General features: G+C 43.9%; 1 protein-coding gene across 2 annotated transcripts in view; it reads right to left on the bottom strand.

The window, feature by feature from the left end:
* Positions 1–16867, bottom strand: part of stx1a (syntaxin 1A (brain)) — a 39607-nt gene that overhangs the window by 11958 nt on the left and 10782 nt on the right. For both annotated transcript variants that reach the window (XM_079885677.1, XM_079885676.1), the window contains exons 2-6: positions 9903–9977; positions 9198–9297; positions 2653–2727; positions 1846–1922; positions 1637–1745 (exon numbers count right to left, since the gene is read on the bottom strand). In XM_079885677.1, the coding sequence (XP_079741803.1) occupies positions 1637–1745; positions 1846–1922; positions 2653–2727; positions 9198–9297; positions 9903–9977 (436 nt within the window). The remainder of the gene's footprint in view (positions 1–1636; positions 1746–1845; positions 1923–2652; positions 2728–9197; positions 9298–9902; positions 9978–16867) is intronic.

Below are 16867 nucleotides of genomic sequence, written 5' to 3'. Positions count from 1 at the left end.
GAAAAAAATTTAGATTCACGAGACCAAAAATCGCCCATTAGATATACACAAGACGATATACACAATATCTCATGTTTAACCACTAAAGAGACGCCAGAGTCCGCGGCATTAGCGGCAAACCTCATAACGTCAAGCCGATGAAAGACTGCTCCAGGCGGGGTACATGAATGCCGAGCGCCCGGTCATCGCTGGATCAACTGGATAAAATTTTCATAAATCTTTAAATAAACCACAGATTTGAGCTTTAAACAACTACATTCTCGCCTGAAAAACTCTTAAAACTACATTTCATGATACATAAACAGTAGTATTATATGTCAACTGTATTAAAAAATGGCGCTTCTTGTTGTCATTCTCCGTGGCGCTGCCTTGTCAGCTGTCAATCAAGCTGTCACTCAAAGTTAACCACGCCCTTATTGTCATATATTTTATATCTAAATACGATCTAAACTAACAAGTTGGAAAAAAATTCACCCCCCTCACAGTTGTCAGGCACTCGGAAGCTATCGAAAAATACAATAAAAGTCCATGGGACCAACTTGTAAAAACATGAATTTATGCTGTGAAAACGGACATTTTAACATGGGGGCTATGGACATTTGCTCCCTTTTGGGACCTGCCCCTAGCGGATTTTCGATGTATTGCAGTTTTTCGCACTTCCGGGTAGGCTTCATTTTTCAGATCAGAATGTTGCCGCTTGGTAATGAACCGTTTTTCAGCACAATTTTTAATGAAACCCTCAAACGCTTCAGAAAGCCTCGGTTTCCAATCACTAAATATTTATACGCCTCCTCTCGCACTGATTGGGTAGATTATCTGAATGTGCTTCTCCCAGACTTTGTTATAAAGGTCTTGTGTTCTGTCACATGCTGTCTTGCTTTGATAGATCCAAAACGCCCAAGATGCTTAACGCAGAAGAACGATGAAATCACATTTAATAAACACTAGAAATAATACAGAGGGAGAAACCAGCCTGAAATGTTAGCACAAGACAATGAACAGAAGATAACTGAGTGGTTATATACACAAGATGATAAGGGGATAATGAGAGACAGGTGATGGTGATTAGTCGTCATGGAGATCAACAAGGGTTTCTATGGAAACTTACAAGGGAGCAATGGAAACAAGGGAAATAGGAACTAAACCACAGGGATCTGTGAAATAATGATATTTTGTGATCTCGAAATGATGATATATTGTTACATCCCTAGTAAATATAGTTGATAACTGAGGCGCAAGATGGCTACTTTTGAATAAAAATGTTTTGAGACATCAGGATTCAGCATTCATGTACAAGACACATGAAAGAAGCGCCAGTACAAAATATTCAGATGAGCGGTTATTATGCAGCGATTTATATTATATATTATCGAGGAATAACTGACCTAAATGTCCGAATCAAGTATTTCTGAGTGCAAATAAACAGGTTTAATGAATAGCCTGTTAATATTATTTAAGACAACGTCTTCTTAATTTCATATTGCATAATATTAATTTTGTTTTATTTTTTATACCGTTGATTATTTTTCTCATCCAACATTTTTGAGGAGGCACTTCCTCCCTTGCGTCCTCAGAGAAAAAATACACCTGGCTCACATGTGTGTGTGTGTGTGTGTGTGTGTGTGTGTTTACTCACTAATCTCCAGCTGTCTCTGTATCCGTCTTTTACAGCGTTCCCTGTAATCTGATTGTGTTGCATTATAATCAGACATCACCTCCACAAATTTACGCGACAGGGTGGAGTGCTGAAAAACAGAGAGCACTTATAATAATGTGCACAAAAGCACATGCATCTGCCCGTCATTAGCGAGCAGCCGACTGACGTGTTGGCATGCAGAGTCTCACCTGTGTTTTCCGTATCCTCAGATCAGCTGATGGGCATTCACTGTTTACTGCCTCCTGCTCGATGGTCAGCTGGATACCTTAAAAAAAGAGCAGACATCCCTGTGGTTATTCATTCACATGCTCTAAAGACAGTAATGATCAATAAATAATAACCAAACTTCTGGATCCAAATCCCTCTGGAAAGTGTTATTGTGTGTATTGCTATCAGTGCCATGATGCTGTGGGAGAGATGCATCAAATGATACCACAATCGCTCAATGCTAATGATATGAACGGCTCTCTATTTCTAATGCCAAAAAGCTCATTCATGTGTTCATGACTCAAGATTAGATTATTGTAATGCACTACTTGGAGAATTTCCTTCAGGGTTACTGAATTAGCTCCTGAACCAGCTGAAGCTTCACTAAATTTGCTTTCATACACATTAAAAACACTGCTAATTACTTATAAAGCTTTCAGCTCTTATCACACTACAGTCCATCAAATTATTTGCAATCATTGCAATTATGGCCAGTTAATGATACCCAGAATATCAGAAAATCTACAGCAGGGGCAGACCCTTGTCTGTCTGCCTCATAAACTCAGAAATAGACTTCCTAAAGCACTGTTCAGGATTCAGACGGTTCAACTTTAAACCAAAGACTCATCTCTTGAGTAAGTCAGCTCACAAGTTTTAAGAACAAAGCCAGTGCTGTGTGTGACTCGCAGGTGAAGAGAGAGCGCACTGAAGTCATGTGGTAATTGTTTCTCGGATGCTTCTGTGTGTCACATGACTATAGTTGCAGTTTTTGAGGATGAAGGACTCACTCTTTAACTTGGAGCGCACTTTGTTAGCCAACTTCTTGATATCTGTCATCAGCTCCTCCAACTCTGCTTTTGCTTCTGTTAGAAAATAAAAGAGAGAGACACAGAATGTTTATATGCACATCATGTCTGATCTTCAACTACTGACATATTCCAATATTCCTGAATGTAATGTAGGCTTATTCAGCATATTTGAATAAGGTAACACATTATTTTCCAACTCTTCTCTTCTAGAAACACTGAAGATGTTCTTCATTTAATACAATTTAACGTTTAATACAATAGTGGCACCATTCAATAAGCTAATATTTTCTAATAATGGAAAAGATACTTGAGCTTCGATGCACTATACCAAGGGAAGTCCCAGGGACAGGCATAGCCTTAAAAGTGCCCCAAGAGAGAAGCTCTGTCAGCTTCTTATCTAGAGAAACTCTCAGGGAGAACTGACCAAGTGGAAAATATTAACTTGACATTCTGTAGTACCACTACCTCTAGGGGGAGATTGCAACCCTCAACTCGATAAGGAAGAATACAAATATGAGAGCATTATAGAATATTTATCAATAGATTCTCATGTATCATAGGAATCCCATGTCTCTTGCTATTCTGTATTCTGTATTAAAAGAAAATACAGTACACCCAGAAATGTTCTCATAATTTATGCATCTTTTACATTTACTCTCATGCCTTCTGAGACGTATACAACTTTCCTGCTTCTGTGAAACGAGCGTGAGACTGAAGTGCTATGCTATCCATCAATACTTCCTGAGTCAGTACGGAGCACAGTCATTTACTGTGGGTAAATTAAAGAACAGAGTAGCCCTGCTGTGATTGTAGGAGAACACTGGCATTTAGTGTGTCAGTCACCGGAGCACAACCCGACCAGACAAGAGCTCAGTGTGACGTCTACAGCTGGACCACATCTGCTTGCACAGAGAGTGTTCTGGTGCAGTTGTGGCTATAGAGCAGTGGTTCCCAACCCTAGTCCTGGAGCAATCCACATTTCAGGTGTGTGAACATGCTAGATTTAGGTAAACTTAGATTTTTGTGTTCATTTTAAGGGGTTAAGGAGTCATGACATGGACTTTTTCATTATTATTATTATTATTTTAATATTATTTATGTTCCCTGAGGTTCAATTTATAATGTTAAAAGTTTTTGCACAAAAAAACAAGGTCTTTCAAGGTCAACCAGAATCGTTGCTTAACTAAATAGCTGGTGCGAGTCACTCCTGGATGACAAGCCACGTTGGAGCAATGACCCCATCGAATAACGTCGGACCGTAACCCCTCCGGAACAAACAAACGATTCGGTGGGCAACCGGGCGGAGGCGTTACCCCTTCTAAGGCCGTCTTGACCTTCGACTCAACCTCCCATACGAGTGTGGAGATAACTACTTTCTCGGTAAAATGCACTCGGGACTCACCGGGCGTTCGGATGGATCAAAAATACGAGATAAAGAGTCGGGTTTGATGTTTTTGGAACCCGGGTGGTACGAGAGAACAAAGTCAAAACGTCCGAAAAAAAAGTGCCCACCGAGCCTGCCTGGAGTTGAGTCTTTTAGCAGATCTAATATATTCAAGGTTCTTGTGATCGGTCCAAACGATAAAGGGTACCCCTGAACCCTCTAACCAATGACGCCACTCCTCCAACGCTAACTTGACCGCCAACAACTCTCTGTTACCAATGTCATAGTTACGTTCGGCAGGCGATAATCGATGAGAAAAAAACGCGCAGGGATGCATCTTGTCGTCTGAGGAAGCGCGTTGTGAAAGAACTGCTCCTACCCCCACCTCTGACGCGTCGACCTCCACCACGAACTGACATGTGGGATCAGGGGTGACAAGAATGGGGGCCGAAACAAAGCGGCTCTTGAGGTTGACGAACACTGCCTCAGCAGTGTTCGACCACCTGAACGTCGTTCGGGGGGAGGTCAAGGCAGTCAAAGGTGCGGCTAGTTGGCTGAAGTTGCTGATGAACCTGCCGATAGAAATTGGCGAACCCCAGAAACCGCTGTAGGGCCTTACGGGAATCTGGGCTTGGCCAATCCACCACAGCCTTAACTTTGTCAGGATCCATGCACACTCCCTCAGAAGAGATGATGTACCCTAGGAAGGGAACAGACTGTGCGTGAAAAGCGCATTTCTCCGCCTTGACAAAAAGGCCATTCTCTAACAATCTCTGGAGCACTCGTCTGACGTGTTGAACGTGTTCCTGGAGAGACGAAGAAAAAATCAATATGTCATCCAGGTAAACATATATGAACTGATCTACCATGTCTCTCAACACGTCATTAACGAGTGCTTGGAAAACCGCCGGGGAGTTGGAAAGCCCAAAAGGCATAACCAAATATTCAAAGTGCCCCCTAGGGGTATTAAAAGCGGTTTTCCATTCATCCCCCTTCCTGATGCGAACCAAATGATAGGCGTTACGTAAGTCCAATTTTGTGAAAATGGATGCTCCCTGTAACCTCTCGAAAGCTGAAGACATCAACAGCAAAGGATAAGTATTCTTTACCGTGATGTTATTCAGCTCTCGGTAATCAATACAAGGTCGCAGAGACCCATCCTTCTTCCCCACAAAAAAGAACCCCGCCCCCGCAGGAGAAGAGGAAGGCTGAATGAACCCAGAGGCTAGAGAATCAGAAATATATTTCTCCATGGCCTCCCTCTCCGGGACAGAAAGAGAGTAAAGTTTGCCTTTAGGCGGAGACTTACCTGGCAGTAAATCTATAGCACAGTCATAGGGACGATGCGGAGGAAGAGAAGCAGCACGGGACTTACTGAACACCTCCTTCAGGTCGAGATACTCCGTGGGCACGTTAGACAAATCCGTTGCCTCACTCTGAAACACAGAACCTGACGGGGCAAGTGGTGAGTCCATGAGGAGAAATGATATGAGTTCAGTGTGATTGCCAGAAGTGATGATTGTGATGATTTCAGTAGAATGAGTAATCCGGGAAGTTCCTGTCCATTGAGTGCGTTGACGGTTATCTTGTGCGGGAGGGAAGTGATGGGAATCTGAAGCTTGAGTGCAAGTTTGAAGTCCATGAAATTACCTTCCGCTCCCGAATCCAGTAGTGCTTGAGTGCTGTGTGTGGACGTTGGCCATCTCAGTCTTACCGGGAGGAGGGTCGATGATGGTGATGAGGTCTTCTCGGCGGAGATCCCACCCGATAGTAGCCTCATACTTACTATCGGGCTTGCTCTTTTACCGGACAAGAGTGGATAAAGTGACCAGCCCGGCCACAGTACAGACAGAGTCCATGGGATCTCCGCCTTTCCCTCTCCTCCCGGGAAAGCCGAGCTCTCCCTACCTGCATGGGCTCGTGGTCGAAAACAGGGCTGACCGCGCTCACTCCACTGGGCTGGTGGTCCTCCTCGCCGTGCTGGGGACGATTCGGATGTCTTGTAACACGATTCAGGCGGGCATCCACTCTTAATGCCAGCTCCACCAGTCCATTAAGTGTCTCAGGGAGGTCCAAAACGTAGATTTCCTTTTGAACGCGGTCAGCCAGCCCATGCAGGAACATGTCCCACTGCGCCTCCTCGTTCCAATGGCACTCTGCGGCCAGGGTGCGGAACTGGATGGAATAATCCGACACCGAGCCTTCACCTTGACGCAGATCGGCGAGTAATCTCTCCGCCTCCTTACCCGCCACTGCGCGATCGAAAACCCTCCTCATCTCCTCGGAGAGTGCCTGGAACGAGGTGCAGCATTCGTCCTTATTCTCCCACACCGCCGTCCCCCAGAGAGCCGCCTTTCCTGACAGCAGTGTCAGTACGAACGCCACCTTGGAGTGTTTGCTATGAAAGGTACGCGGCTGCAATGCAAAGTGCATGGAACATCTCGTGAGAAAAGCTCTGCAAAAATCAGGCTCACCAGAATATCCCTCCGGTGTGGGTAGACGAGGCTCAGGTTGATTCTCTGGTACTGGTGCTGGTGGGGGGGGGGGGGGGGGAGCGGGCGGTGTGGGCGGCGCAGTGGGAGCTCGTAAAAGTTGTAACTGTTGGGTGAGCTCGGACACCTGCGCCACGAGTGCTTGAACCACGCGACCTGTGTTGGATATACTCTCCTCTTGTTGATCCATACGTGTGATACAATGGGAAATGAAGTCGCTCAGACTAGTTGCGCTTGCTGTATCCATATTTGGTCAGATCGTTCTGTGAGGAAATCAGAACGGATACAATTGCAAGTAAAAGGCGTTTATTAAGATGGTCAGAAACGCACAACACAGGTCGGGGAAAACAAACACTCAGATGACGATTGTGGCGCAGGGACTTTGATGGCATCCAGTGGTGGTGAAGTGATCGGCGTGCTCGGGAAACCAGGAACCAGTGGAACATCCAGACGAGGTGACGAATAACAACGAATCCACACGACGATAATCCACAGCAGGGAAACAGAGAGCCACACGGGAACAGGACACGACACCGGGGAAACCACAACGATCTGACAACATGAGATGGGAATTACTGCACATAAAAAGGGAACGGGGATTGATCACAGCTGGCGACACTAATCAACACAATGAGTAACCACACCCACACACAGACACACACACACACACATCAGAAATGAGACAGCTGATTCATGAACCGTGACAACACGACGCATGTATCATTCCTATTTTGCACCCGACGCACAGCGGACTTTTCCCTCCACAGACGCATGCCGGTAAATTAGGGAATGAACTTGCGCTCCCGGGGGCGGTTCAGCGAAAAGAGGAGGTGTTTTCCGGCGCAAACATTCCCTGGTGCTATTTTGCAGTTTCAGAAAACAATTCTGCCACTGACAAAAAATTCTGAAGACTGCGAAATCACCTTTACCATCATTAAAAACCAAGTTCATTAAAAACCTTACTCTTCAACTTACCAGTTAAGTTGCGCTTGCTCATTATTTTTTTATTGCACAGTGAGATGGAGTACGTCTTGGGACAGAGAATTAGATGCCGGAGGGAGAGGGTCTACAGGCCCAGACAGACCTATCTCTCCCTCAGTGAGGAGGAATGTATGCGTAAGCCCGTCAGGCTGTGACAGATGTCTGCCATCTCCTGGTAGATGAGCTGGGAACTGATGCACCATGTCCCTATGCCTTCCCTGTTGCAGTGAAAGTTACGGCGGCACTGCATTTCCATGCGTCTGGAGGCATTTCACAATCTGCCATAAGTTCGGCTATACATGCAGTTACATCAGGTCTAGTCCGACATGCTGTGGAATAGATCCAATTCCACCTTACACCTGACAGCCAGGAAAGAGGCGTTTTGGGCGAAGTATGGGTTCCCTGGTGTCCTTGGTTCTATAGACTGCACCCATGTGCAGCTACGTGCCCCATCAGAAAACGCACTGATATACATCAACCGCAAGGGAACCCATTCAATCAACATACAAGTCATTTGCGATGCTAATAGTAAAATCACCCATGTCTTTGCGAATTATCCTGGCTCGAGCCATGACTCATTTATACTGGCAAACTCTGCCATTCCTGCCATCTTCGAGGGGAATCCCCCCTTGGATGGGTGGCTGTTAGGGGACAACGGCTATCCGTTAAAGACAAGGCTGATGACACCATTTTTGATGCCAGCAACGAGTGAAACGCTGTTTAATAGAAAACACACACAAACATGCTGTGTAATTGAACGAACATTCGGCATACTGAAAATGCGCTTCAGGTGTTTGGATAGGTCAGGAGGCACTTTACAGTACATTCTTCAAAAAGTCGCAGCATTCTTTGTGGCTTGTTGTGTTTTACACAACATTTCCATTAATCATGGATGTGTTGTTGACATAGATGAGGAAATATTAGAGGACTTAAGGAGACGTGATGGTGAACTGCATGTGCCGATGCCACTTAACCCAAATGCCCCAGCAGCAGCACGGGAGAGGAGAGCTTATTTGACAGAAGAGTTGCTGCATCGTCTACAGTGAGGTAAGCAAAGTAATCTCAGTCTAATGTTAGACTACATTGCAAAAATATCACCATGCATTCATAACCTCGTGATTCATTGAGAGTGAGACCAAAACATTGGAAAGTATGTCTTTGTGACATTTCTTTATTTACATTTTGTTGGCTGTGAACTGCTCCTGGCGTGCGCCTGGTAAATCCGCCGTTATAATAGCAATCCGCCATGGAACAAGCGCTCCTGCTCTTAAAGGGAATGTGAGATGACGCTCTAATTGGTTTATTGCACGTTATGCCCAAACCACACTAATGTAATGTATTGTAGCTACTTCAGACCAACCCATTTTAAATTTGCGTCGGGCACAAGAGTCATTTAGTATAATAGCAACAGCGCCTGAGATCCGCCCACAAAGTTACTTGCGTTTCGCGTTTGATACTTGCGTTTCAGATCGTTAAAACAGGGCCCGTAATGTCTGTTGTTATGTCTGAAACCGAGAGAAAAATTCACTTCAGTTCTTACTGAGACACATAGATGTTTTGTAACGGTGAAGCTGAATGACAGGACTGTGATCTTTTCCATGTGTGTTTCTGACTTTACGGAGGCTGCTGATGAAAGACTTTATTGTGAGTGTGTAACAGGCTCTTACTCTCATCTGGGTTTGGAGAGGCCAGGATGGTGCTGTGGTTTCTTTTCACTTCTTCTACTTTCTCTGTCAGAGAGTCAATGAACCCTCGAATCTCCTCTACCTGAGAGAGAAGAGGGAAATCAGAACTGATCAAACTCATGTTGTCATTAACACCCACGTCTATACAAGCCAATCAGATAATGACCACGTGGTGCTGAACAATCATAGCACATTTTAGCTTCAACCAATTTCTGTGACATAATCTGTGTCATGTATTGTCTGTGTAGTTTTGGTTCTTTGAGATCGGTTTCAATCTCTGTGTTTAGTTCTGGATTTTTTTTGGTCCCATTGTTATTCATTGGTTGATTGATTGGTCCCACTTTGTTTTTTTCCTCATTTAGCCTGTTGTTTGGTTCAGTTCTTTGTATGTTCTTGTCGTTTATTGTGTTGGTTTGTGTTCCTGTTCGTCTTTCCAGGGGGGTATTCCAGAAAGCAAGGTTAGCTTACCCAGGTAAGTCACATTGCCTGCTTTCTGGAATACCCCTGTTTCTCCTGAGTGCCTTTAGTTAGTAAGTTAGTTGGTAAATAAATACAAAAGACTAAGGCCGTTCGCGAATAGTGCCTCACCTCAACTCTCTTTCTTTCAAACCTAGCCCTGATAGTCTGGATAAGTTTGAGGATTTTCAGTGTATTTCATTAGTAAATAGGCAATGTAAATATGCAAACCTGCTCAAAGAACTCGTCCATGAAACCCTTTTCAATAACAACGACCACCTCATCCGCCTCTTCCGGGTCTTTTCCCTGATGAACAGAAATACAGCTAGTAAGTGAAGTAGTTCAGGAAAATGATGAGAAGAGTGTTGAAGTGGGGAAGTCTGAAGTCACTTGTACTTTTGAAACAGCTAGTATGATCGCTTTTTTGTTTCACAGACAGAGGAAGAGGGAATAGGTCATGGAATGGAGGAAGGAGGTGAAGATGATGATATGTGATATGTCAGATATCCTATCTCACTGTAAAGATGAACAGCTGTACAATGTAAAATAAATTTAATTAGCGCTGCTCCAAGTGTTCAGCGACTATTTCGTGCACACAATGTTGATAAGCTACAACAGTGAAACATGTCAGCTGTGTGGACACTAGCTCTAGACTGACAATATTAATTTCGTTGTCAAGTTATTAATATTAACTGTTGTCAAGGCAACACTCCACGTGTGTTGAGTCAAAACGCCCCACAGAACAGAGGGGGTGGGGTGAGCAAAGCTCATTATCATTTAAAGACACATGCACTTGAACGGCGTGCTGAAAACAGAGCTCTGTTTTTGACCAGGTAAAATGAGTGTTTTCTTACAATACTAATAAGAATTTTTAATTAAAGTATATTACAAACATTTCATTTAGACCCTAAAGAATCATATTAACTTGTACAAAAATGGCATTATATGACCCCTTTAATACATCGTTCGACCGGACCTAACTGTTTTATATAAATATAGGTTATATATGTTTGCGCACATGACAACATGGGTGACAGCGGTGCTTAAATCGAGTTACCCCTCCCACTTCTGCTGGTTTTACTGAGATATCTTTCCTGTGCGAATTGGCCATTATTATTACATACGTCCTATGGTACAATTACATTACTCCATCTACCCTTGTAAAGTTAATCCCGTCCGAATGGGGCTTTTCTTTCTTTTTTCTCTCAGTCTCATCTTGCCCTGTATCTCTTTCTTTCTCAAAACTTTGATTAATACAGTCTTTTCACTTTCGTCTGTCAGTATAGAAAGTAAACACAGGGTCAACTGATATTTGTATGTTTATGAATTATTTTTTCAGTGAATTTACTGATGGTTACCAGGAACTCTTGGAAACTAAGTTTATTAAATTCGTTCACATTATGTGCATTCATTATTAATTGCAAGTCAAATATGCATTAGAGTATGGTGGCTCATATTTTTATATCCAGGGCGCTTTCAATAGGCTTCTCAGTGGGTGTGTTACTGAAACCCTAACAATAATGGAGGGCCTGAATCCCACAAATATTTATTCAATATAACATGTTGGTTGAATGAATAAATTGATCCACACAGATGAAAAGGTTAAACCAAGAATTTGAGACTGTAATTTCATAAACAGCATGAGTGAATCAGCACTCTCTCTCATTCTCGCTAAAGGAGTTCAGTGTGCATGCGCAGTGAACTGTGTGTAAAAGAAGTGTGTTCTCACATATTTCTGAACTTGGAAAACTCGGTAAAGGTTTAATAAACAATAATTCAACACACAAACAGCATCTGCACAACATGCTAGGTAAATGCAACAATGTGAGAAAACAACGATAAGACGATTAAAATCAAAAGTTCTACATGATGCCATATCTACAAGATGTAGATTTATCTTAACTAGAATGTAGTTTTGTTGTGCCACACACTCCTAATATAACACTTTTGACCAGAAGACAGCAGCAGAAGAAAATTGTCTAATTCTTTGAGAGGGTGAAGGGAATGCATAAAACAGCCTTCATCATCATCATCATCATCATCATCATCACCTAAAAGCACATCTGTTCACTTTCTTTGCTAGAAAAACTCCTTTTATTCAAAAGCCTTTTATTAAATAACGCAGTGCTACTGCACAGCCATAACAGTGCACAAGCCTATGGTGAAGTGGTGTGTCTGCACGAGCCAATCGGGGCGCGTCATTCATTCATTTCATTTTTATTTATTTATAGAGCACATTTAAAAATGGCCACTGGCCGACCAAATTGCTGTACACATAGAAAATAGAGCTAATAGAAATTAGTAACACGAGTAATACTATACACAGTTTAAAACAGAACAATCATTATAAGCTAAAAGCAATAGAAAATAAATACGTTTTGAGACATGACTTGAACTCAGACAGAGAGGAAGTCGATCTAATATACAGTGGGAGCTTGAACTTCAAATGCACAGTTACCCCTTGATTTTAGCTGGGTTCTAGGTATCTGAAGGAGAAGTTTCGTTTCATATCTAAGACTTCTAGTGGGAGAATATAAATGGAGTAAGTTAGACAGATAAGAAGGTGCTAAATCACCAGTTATATATATAGTTTATACACCAGTAATACAATTTTGTATTCAACTTATATTCAAATTTATCGGTAGCCATTGAAGGGATCTCAAAAGAGGGGTGGCATGATCAAATTTCTTTTTTCCCTTCAGGAATCTCGCCGCAGCATTTTGAACAACCTTTAAGCGAGCGGTTTGGGACTTTGATACACCAAAATAAAGGGAGTTGCAATAGTCCAGGTAATAAGAGCATGGATCGCAATCTCCATCGAGCGCTTGGGAAGATAAGATTTGATTTTCGCTAGAGAGCGAGGATAGAAAAAGCTGGATCCAATGACAGCACTAATTTGCTTATTGAATTTGAGGGAACTATCTAACATCACACCCAAATTCCGTCTTTGGGGAGAGATAGATAGATCTAGAGATCCAAGGTCAAGATCATGCCTTGGCCTGGTTTCTGAGGGGTCAAAAACAATAACTTCTGTTTTGTCTGAGATTCTTGACAAGCCAAGTTTTTACCTCCTCAAGACATGCTGTCAAACTGTCTAAAAGCACTCTTATTTTTCCCAGACAAAGGCATATAAATCTGCATGTCATCAGCATAACAGTGAAATTGGCCCCTATCTTGCACCCATCAAAAACCTAGTCTAAAGTCAGTGGCGCGTTGCGCATGTTATTCATATGCTATTTTAAGGGTGCATAATCAATGTAGCGTGTGCACAACGCGCATACACTTTGATTCTCTCATCTACACACAGACGCAGCAGTTCTCATTTTTAGAAAACCATACATTATTACAAGGAAAAATATTACCACATGAGGGAAATCATTGTTGTGTCCACGAAGATGTGAAAAAATATGCATAAATCTAGCTTACACATTTACCCTACATTACATTTATACATTTTTATACGCCTGTTTAACCGAAGCTAATTTGGGTGGGTTTCTCCCATCCCCATACAATGTCACTTCTCTGTGTTTTACGGCCCTGACGAGAACGTCGGTCTCCTCGGCTGTGAACCGCTTCTGGCGTGCGCCTGGCAAATCCGCCGTTATAATAGCAATCCGCCATGGAACAAGCGCGCCTGCTCTGTCGCTCTGATTGGTTTATTTCACGTTACTCCCAAACCACACCTATGAGTAATGAAGCTACTTCAGACCAACCCATTTTAGATTAGCGTCGGGCGCAAGAGTCATTTATCCCACCGGTATAATAGCAACAGCGCCCAAGACCCGCCCACAAAGTTACTTGCGTTTCGCACTTGATACTTGCGTTTCAGATCGTTAAAATAGGGCCCATTTGTGTTTCCTAAAATAGAACCCAGAGGAAGAAGATAGAGAGAGAATAGGACAGGAGCCAAGACAGAACCCCGAGGCACACCGCAGGATAAATTTCAGAGGGATGAGGAGAAACATCCCATTTTTACAGAGAATCGTCTATTAGTCAAATATTGAGTCATGAAATGAGTTTGACCTGTGGTCAAAAAAAGATTTGAACCAGCTTAAAACCTCGCCCCCTAGAGCAACGCAAGACTCCAGCCGAGAGACGAAAATCGTATGGTCGACAGTATCAAAAGCAGAAGACAAATCTAACATTACCAAAATGACAGAATCTCCCGAATCTGTAGCCATGAACTCTTATAAGAGTGGTTTCTGTGCTGTGCAGAGATTTAAACCCCAACTGAAACTTCTCAAAAATATGATTGCCATTTAAGAAGGTCTGAAGCTGTAAAAATACAATTTTTTCCAAAACCTTGGGTATAGGATGAAAGTTTGATAAAATAAAGGCATCAAGTGAGGGTTTCTTTAGTACGAGTGTAATTGAGGCAATTTTCAAACTCGAGGGTATAGCTCCTTCAAGCAAGGATTTATTCAATAACGACACCAACCCAGGGCTGACAGTATCAAATAATTGTCTCAGATAATGAGGATGTAAAGTGTCATGTTTACAAAAGGAAGGTTTAAGTTTAAACATTACTTCCTTGACATAATGCAGAGAGACAGGATTGAAAGAGGTCCAGAGGGTGGGTGGACTCATCTCTGTCTGTATTTCCTGATCGGGGACTTGAAATTGGGCTCTCAAATTAGAAACTTTATTGCCAAAGTAGCTAGCAAAATCCTCACAGAGTGCCAAAGACGGGCAGCAAAGAGAGTTTTTAGGGGGATTTAAAACAGAGTTAATGAAAAAAAAGTGCTTTAGGTGTGTGGTGATGTTTCTCAATCAATTTAGTAAAATAGGAAGCCTTAGCTTTCTTAACAGCATTCTGATATAACAATAGGCAGTCCCTTAAGATCTCATACGAAACCTGTAATTTGTCTTTTTTCCACTTTCTTTCTGCTTTCCTGCACTGTCTCAAGGAGCGTATACTATGATCGACCCATGGCTCCAATTTGGATGTAGATTTAGACTTAAAAAACTTGAAGGGAGCAGTAAGACTTAAAATATCTTCCCAAACAGTATTTAAAAGGGAAAAATTATGCTCCACATCAAGATCAGGTAGTAGGGATTCTAAAAATAGAAGAGGATTAACCTCATTATAGAACCTATATAAAATCTACTTCAAAATGAGGTAAATATGCACGTTTGAAACAGGTGCAATAGAATGAACTGACTAAGTCGTGGCGCGCCCACTACTCGGCCCGCCAGCATACTTCCACATCCACTGCGCTCTCCACCATCCATGGAGCTGTGGAGAAGGGCTATGAGAAGCTGCCTCTTTTCGAGGAAGCCATGGCCGCACACCTTAGCCCGCCCACCGCTATTGGATGGAAAGCCAAGGTAGCCCACCCAGCCAAGCCCTGCAGGACCACTTCAGCCCTCGCTGGCAGGGCCTCCGTGTTCTCTGGCCACGCAGGCTCTGCCCTCCACACCATGGCCGTCCTCCAGGTGTTCCAAGGCAATCTCCTCCGGGCTATGGATGAGTCTGGACCAGACCAGTTTCATTTTGTGACCTCTGCAGCACAACAGACCTGGCCCTGCGCGCCACAAAGGCCACCACCCAGGCCAAGAGGGGAGGGTTAAGTCTCGCTGCGGCTGGACCACCCTCCAAAAAGCACCTGTTCAGTTCCAGCTGTTAGTGCAGATGTTGCATTGGCAAGTTATGGGCCCGTTCGAGTTCATGCACCCATGCAATTGACTGCTGTTATAGCGAACAAATCAAGAAATTAAAAAACACTTAATAAAAGATCACTTTTCCTGTTCCAGACTCCATGGGTGTCAGCCCCCCGCCCAAATACAGCGAGGTGTCTCCCGAAATTATCCAGCCCATAGCCACCCGGACCAAGGCGTGGAAAGGCGTGGAGCGATATAATGCACATCCTCCGCGCCGAAGTAATGAGCTTATTGACAAAAGGAGCCATGGAGATAGTTCCTCCTCCCCACAGCGAGTCAGGCTTCTACAGCCGCTACTTCCTCGTTTGGGATGTGGAAGTAAAAAAGGATGACGGCCTCAGGCCCATACTAGATCTCAGACATCTGAATCGCCCTAACCCTAACCCTCATGAGACGGCCAATCAAAATGAATGCTACCTTCGAAATAAATCCTCTCGCAAGTACGCCCAGGGGATTGTTTTTTCTCAGTGGATCTGAAAGATGCATACTTTCATATCCAAATAGCCCCCCATCACATTTTTGAGATTCACGTTCGAAGGGGTGGCCTACCAGTATATAGTCCTACCATTCGGCCTGTCTCTGGCACCACTCACATTTACGCATGGATGCAGCACTTTCCCCCCTGAGACAGAAGGGGATGCGCATCACAATTACCTCGATGACTGGCTCATCCTGGCCCAATCGAAGGCAGAACTGAACTCACACAGATCTGTGCTCCTCAGCCATTTGAAATGCCTAGGAATCAACATAGCCAAGAGCTTGGTGTCTCCCAGCCAGAGGATCTCTTTCCTGGGGGCGGTGCTCGACTGAGCCCAAATGACTGTCCAGCGGTTTGAGACTTCGTTCAGAGCAGGGGCCTTCTCCCCTCTCAGAACTTTCCACTGGCTGAAACCCCAGGTCCCAACTCACGCCTGGCGATCAGGTCGCCTTCGCGTCAAGGTAAACCACGGCTGCATCAGAGCCCTGGCCCCTTGGAAGGAGCCCAGCCATAACCGGTCTGGAGTAAGCATGGGATTGGTTTCGAGGAGGAAGGTGGTCACCCCAGACGCCTCCGACACGGGTTGGGGAGCTCTGTGCAAGGGCAGACCGACTTCCGGAAAAGCGGCTGCATATAAACTGCCTTGAAATGATGGTGTTTTTTCTGGCCCTCAAACCTTCCTGCCAGACCTAATAGGACACCACGTCTTACAGACAACATGGACTCAGGTCGAAGCCTCTGTACAGGCTAGCCAGACGTCTCCTCTTTGTGCATAACGCAACCTACGACTATAACATTGTGACCCCGGGGAATGGGCCCTCCATCCCCAAAAGGTTCAAATAATTTGGAGTAATCTCAGCAGGGCAGAGGTTGACCTCTTTGCCTCTTAAGACAACTCTCACTGCCCAATATTCTTTTCGAAGAGCAGGGATGCACTGGCTCATGAATGGCGCAGCCTTCCCCTTTACGCTTTTTCCTCAGTCGAGCTCCTCCCTCAGGTCATCAAAAGGATCAGAGAGGACAGACGCACAGCCTTGGTTCCCTGAGTTGATTCAGC

This window comes from Squalius cephalus (assembly GCF_949319135.1).
Source record: "Squalius cephalus genome assembly, chromosome: 11".
In the NCBI taxonomy this organism is placed as follows: domain Eukaryota; kingdom Metazoa; phylum Chordata; class Actinopteri; order Cypriniformes; family Leuciscidae; genus Squalius; species Squalius cephalus.
The sequence above is the reverse complement of the archived record's forward strand: the minus strand, read 5'-3'. Positions and strand labels throughout refer to the sequence as shown.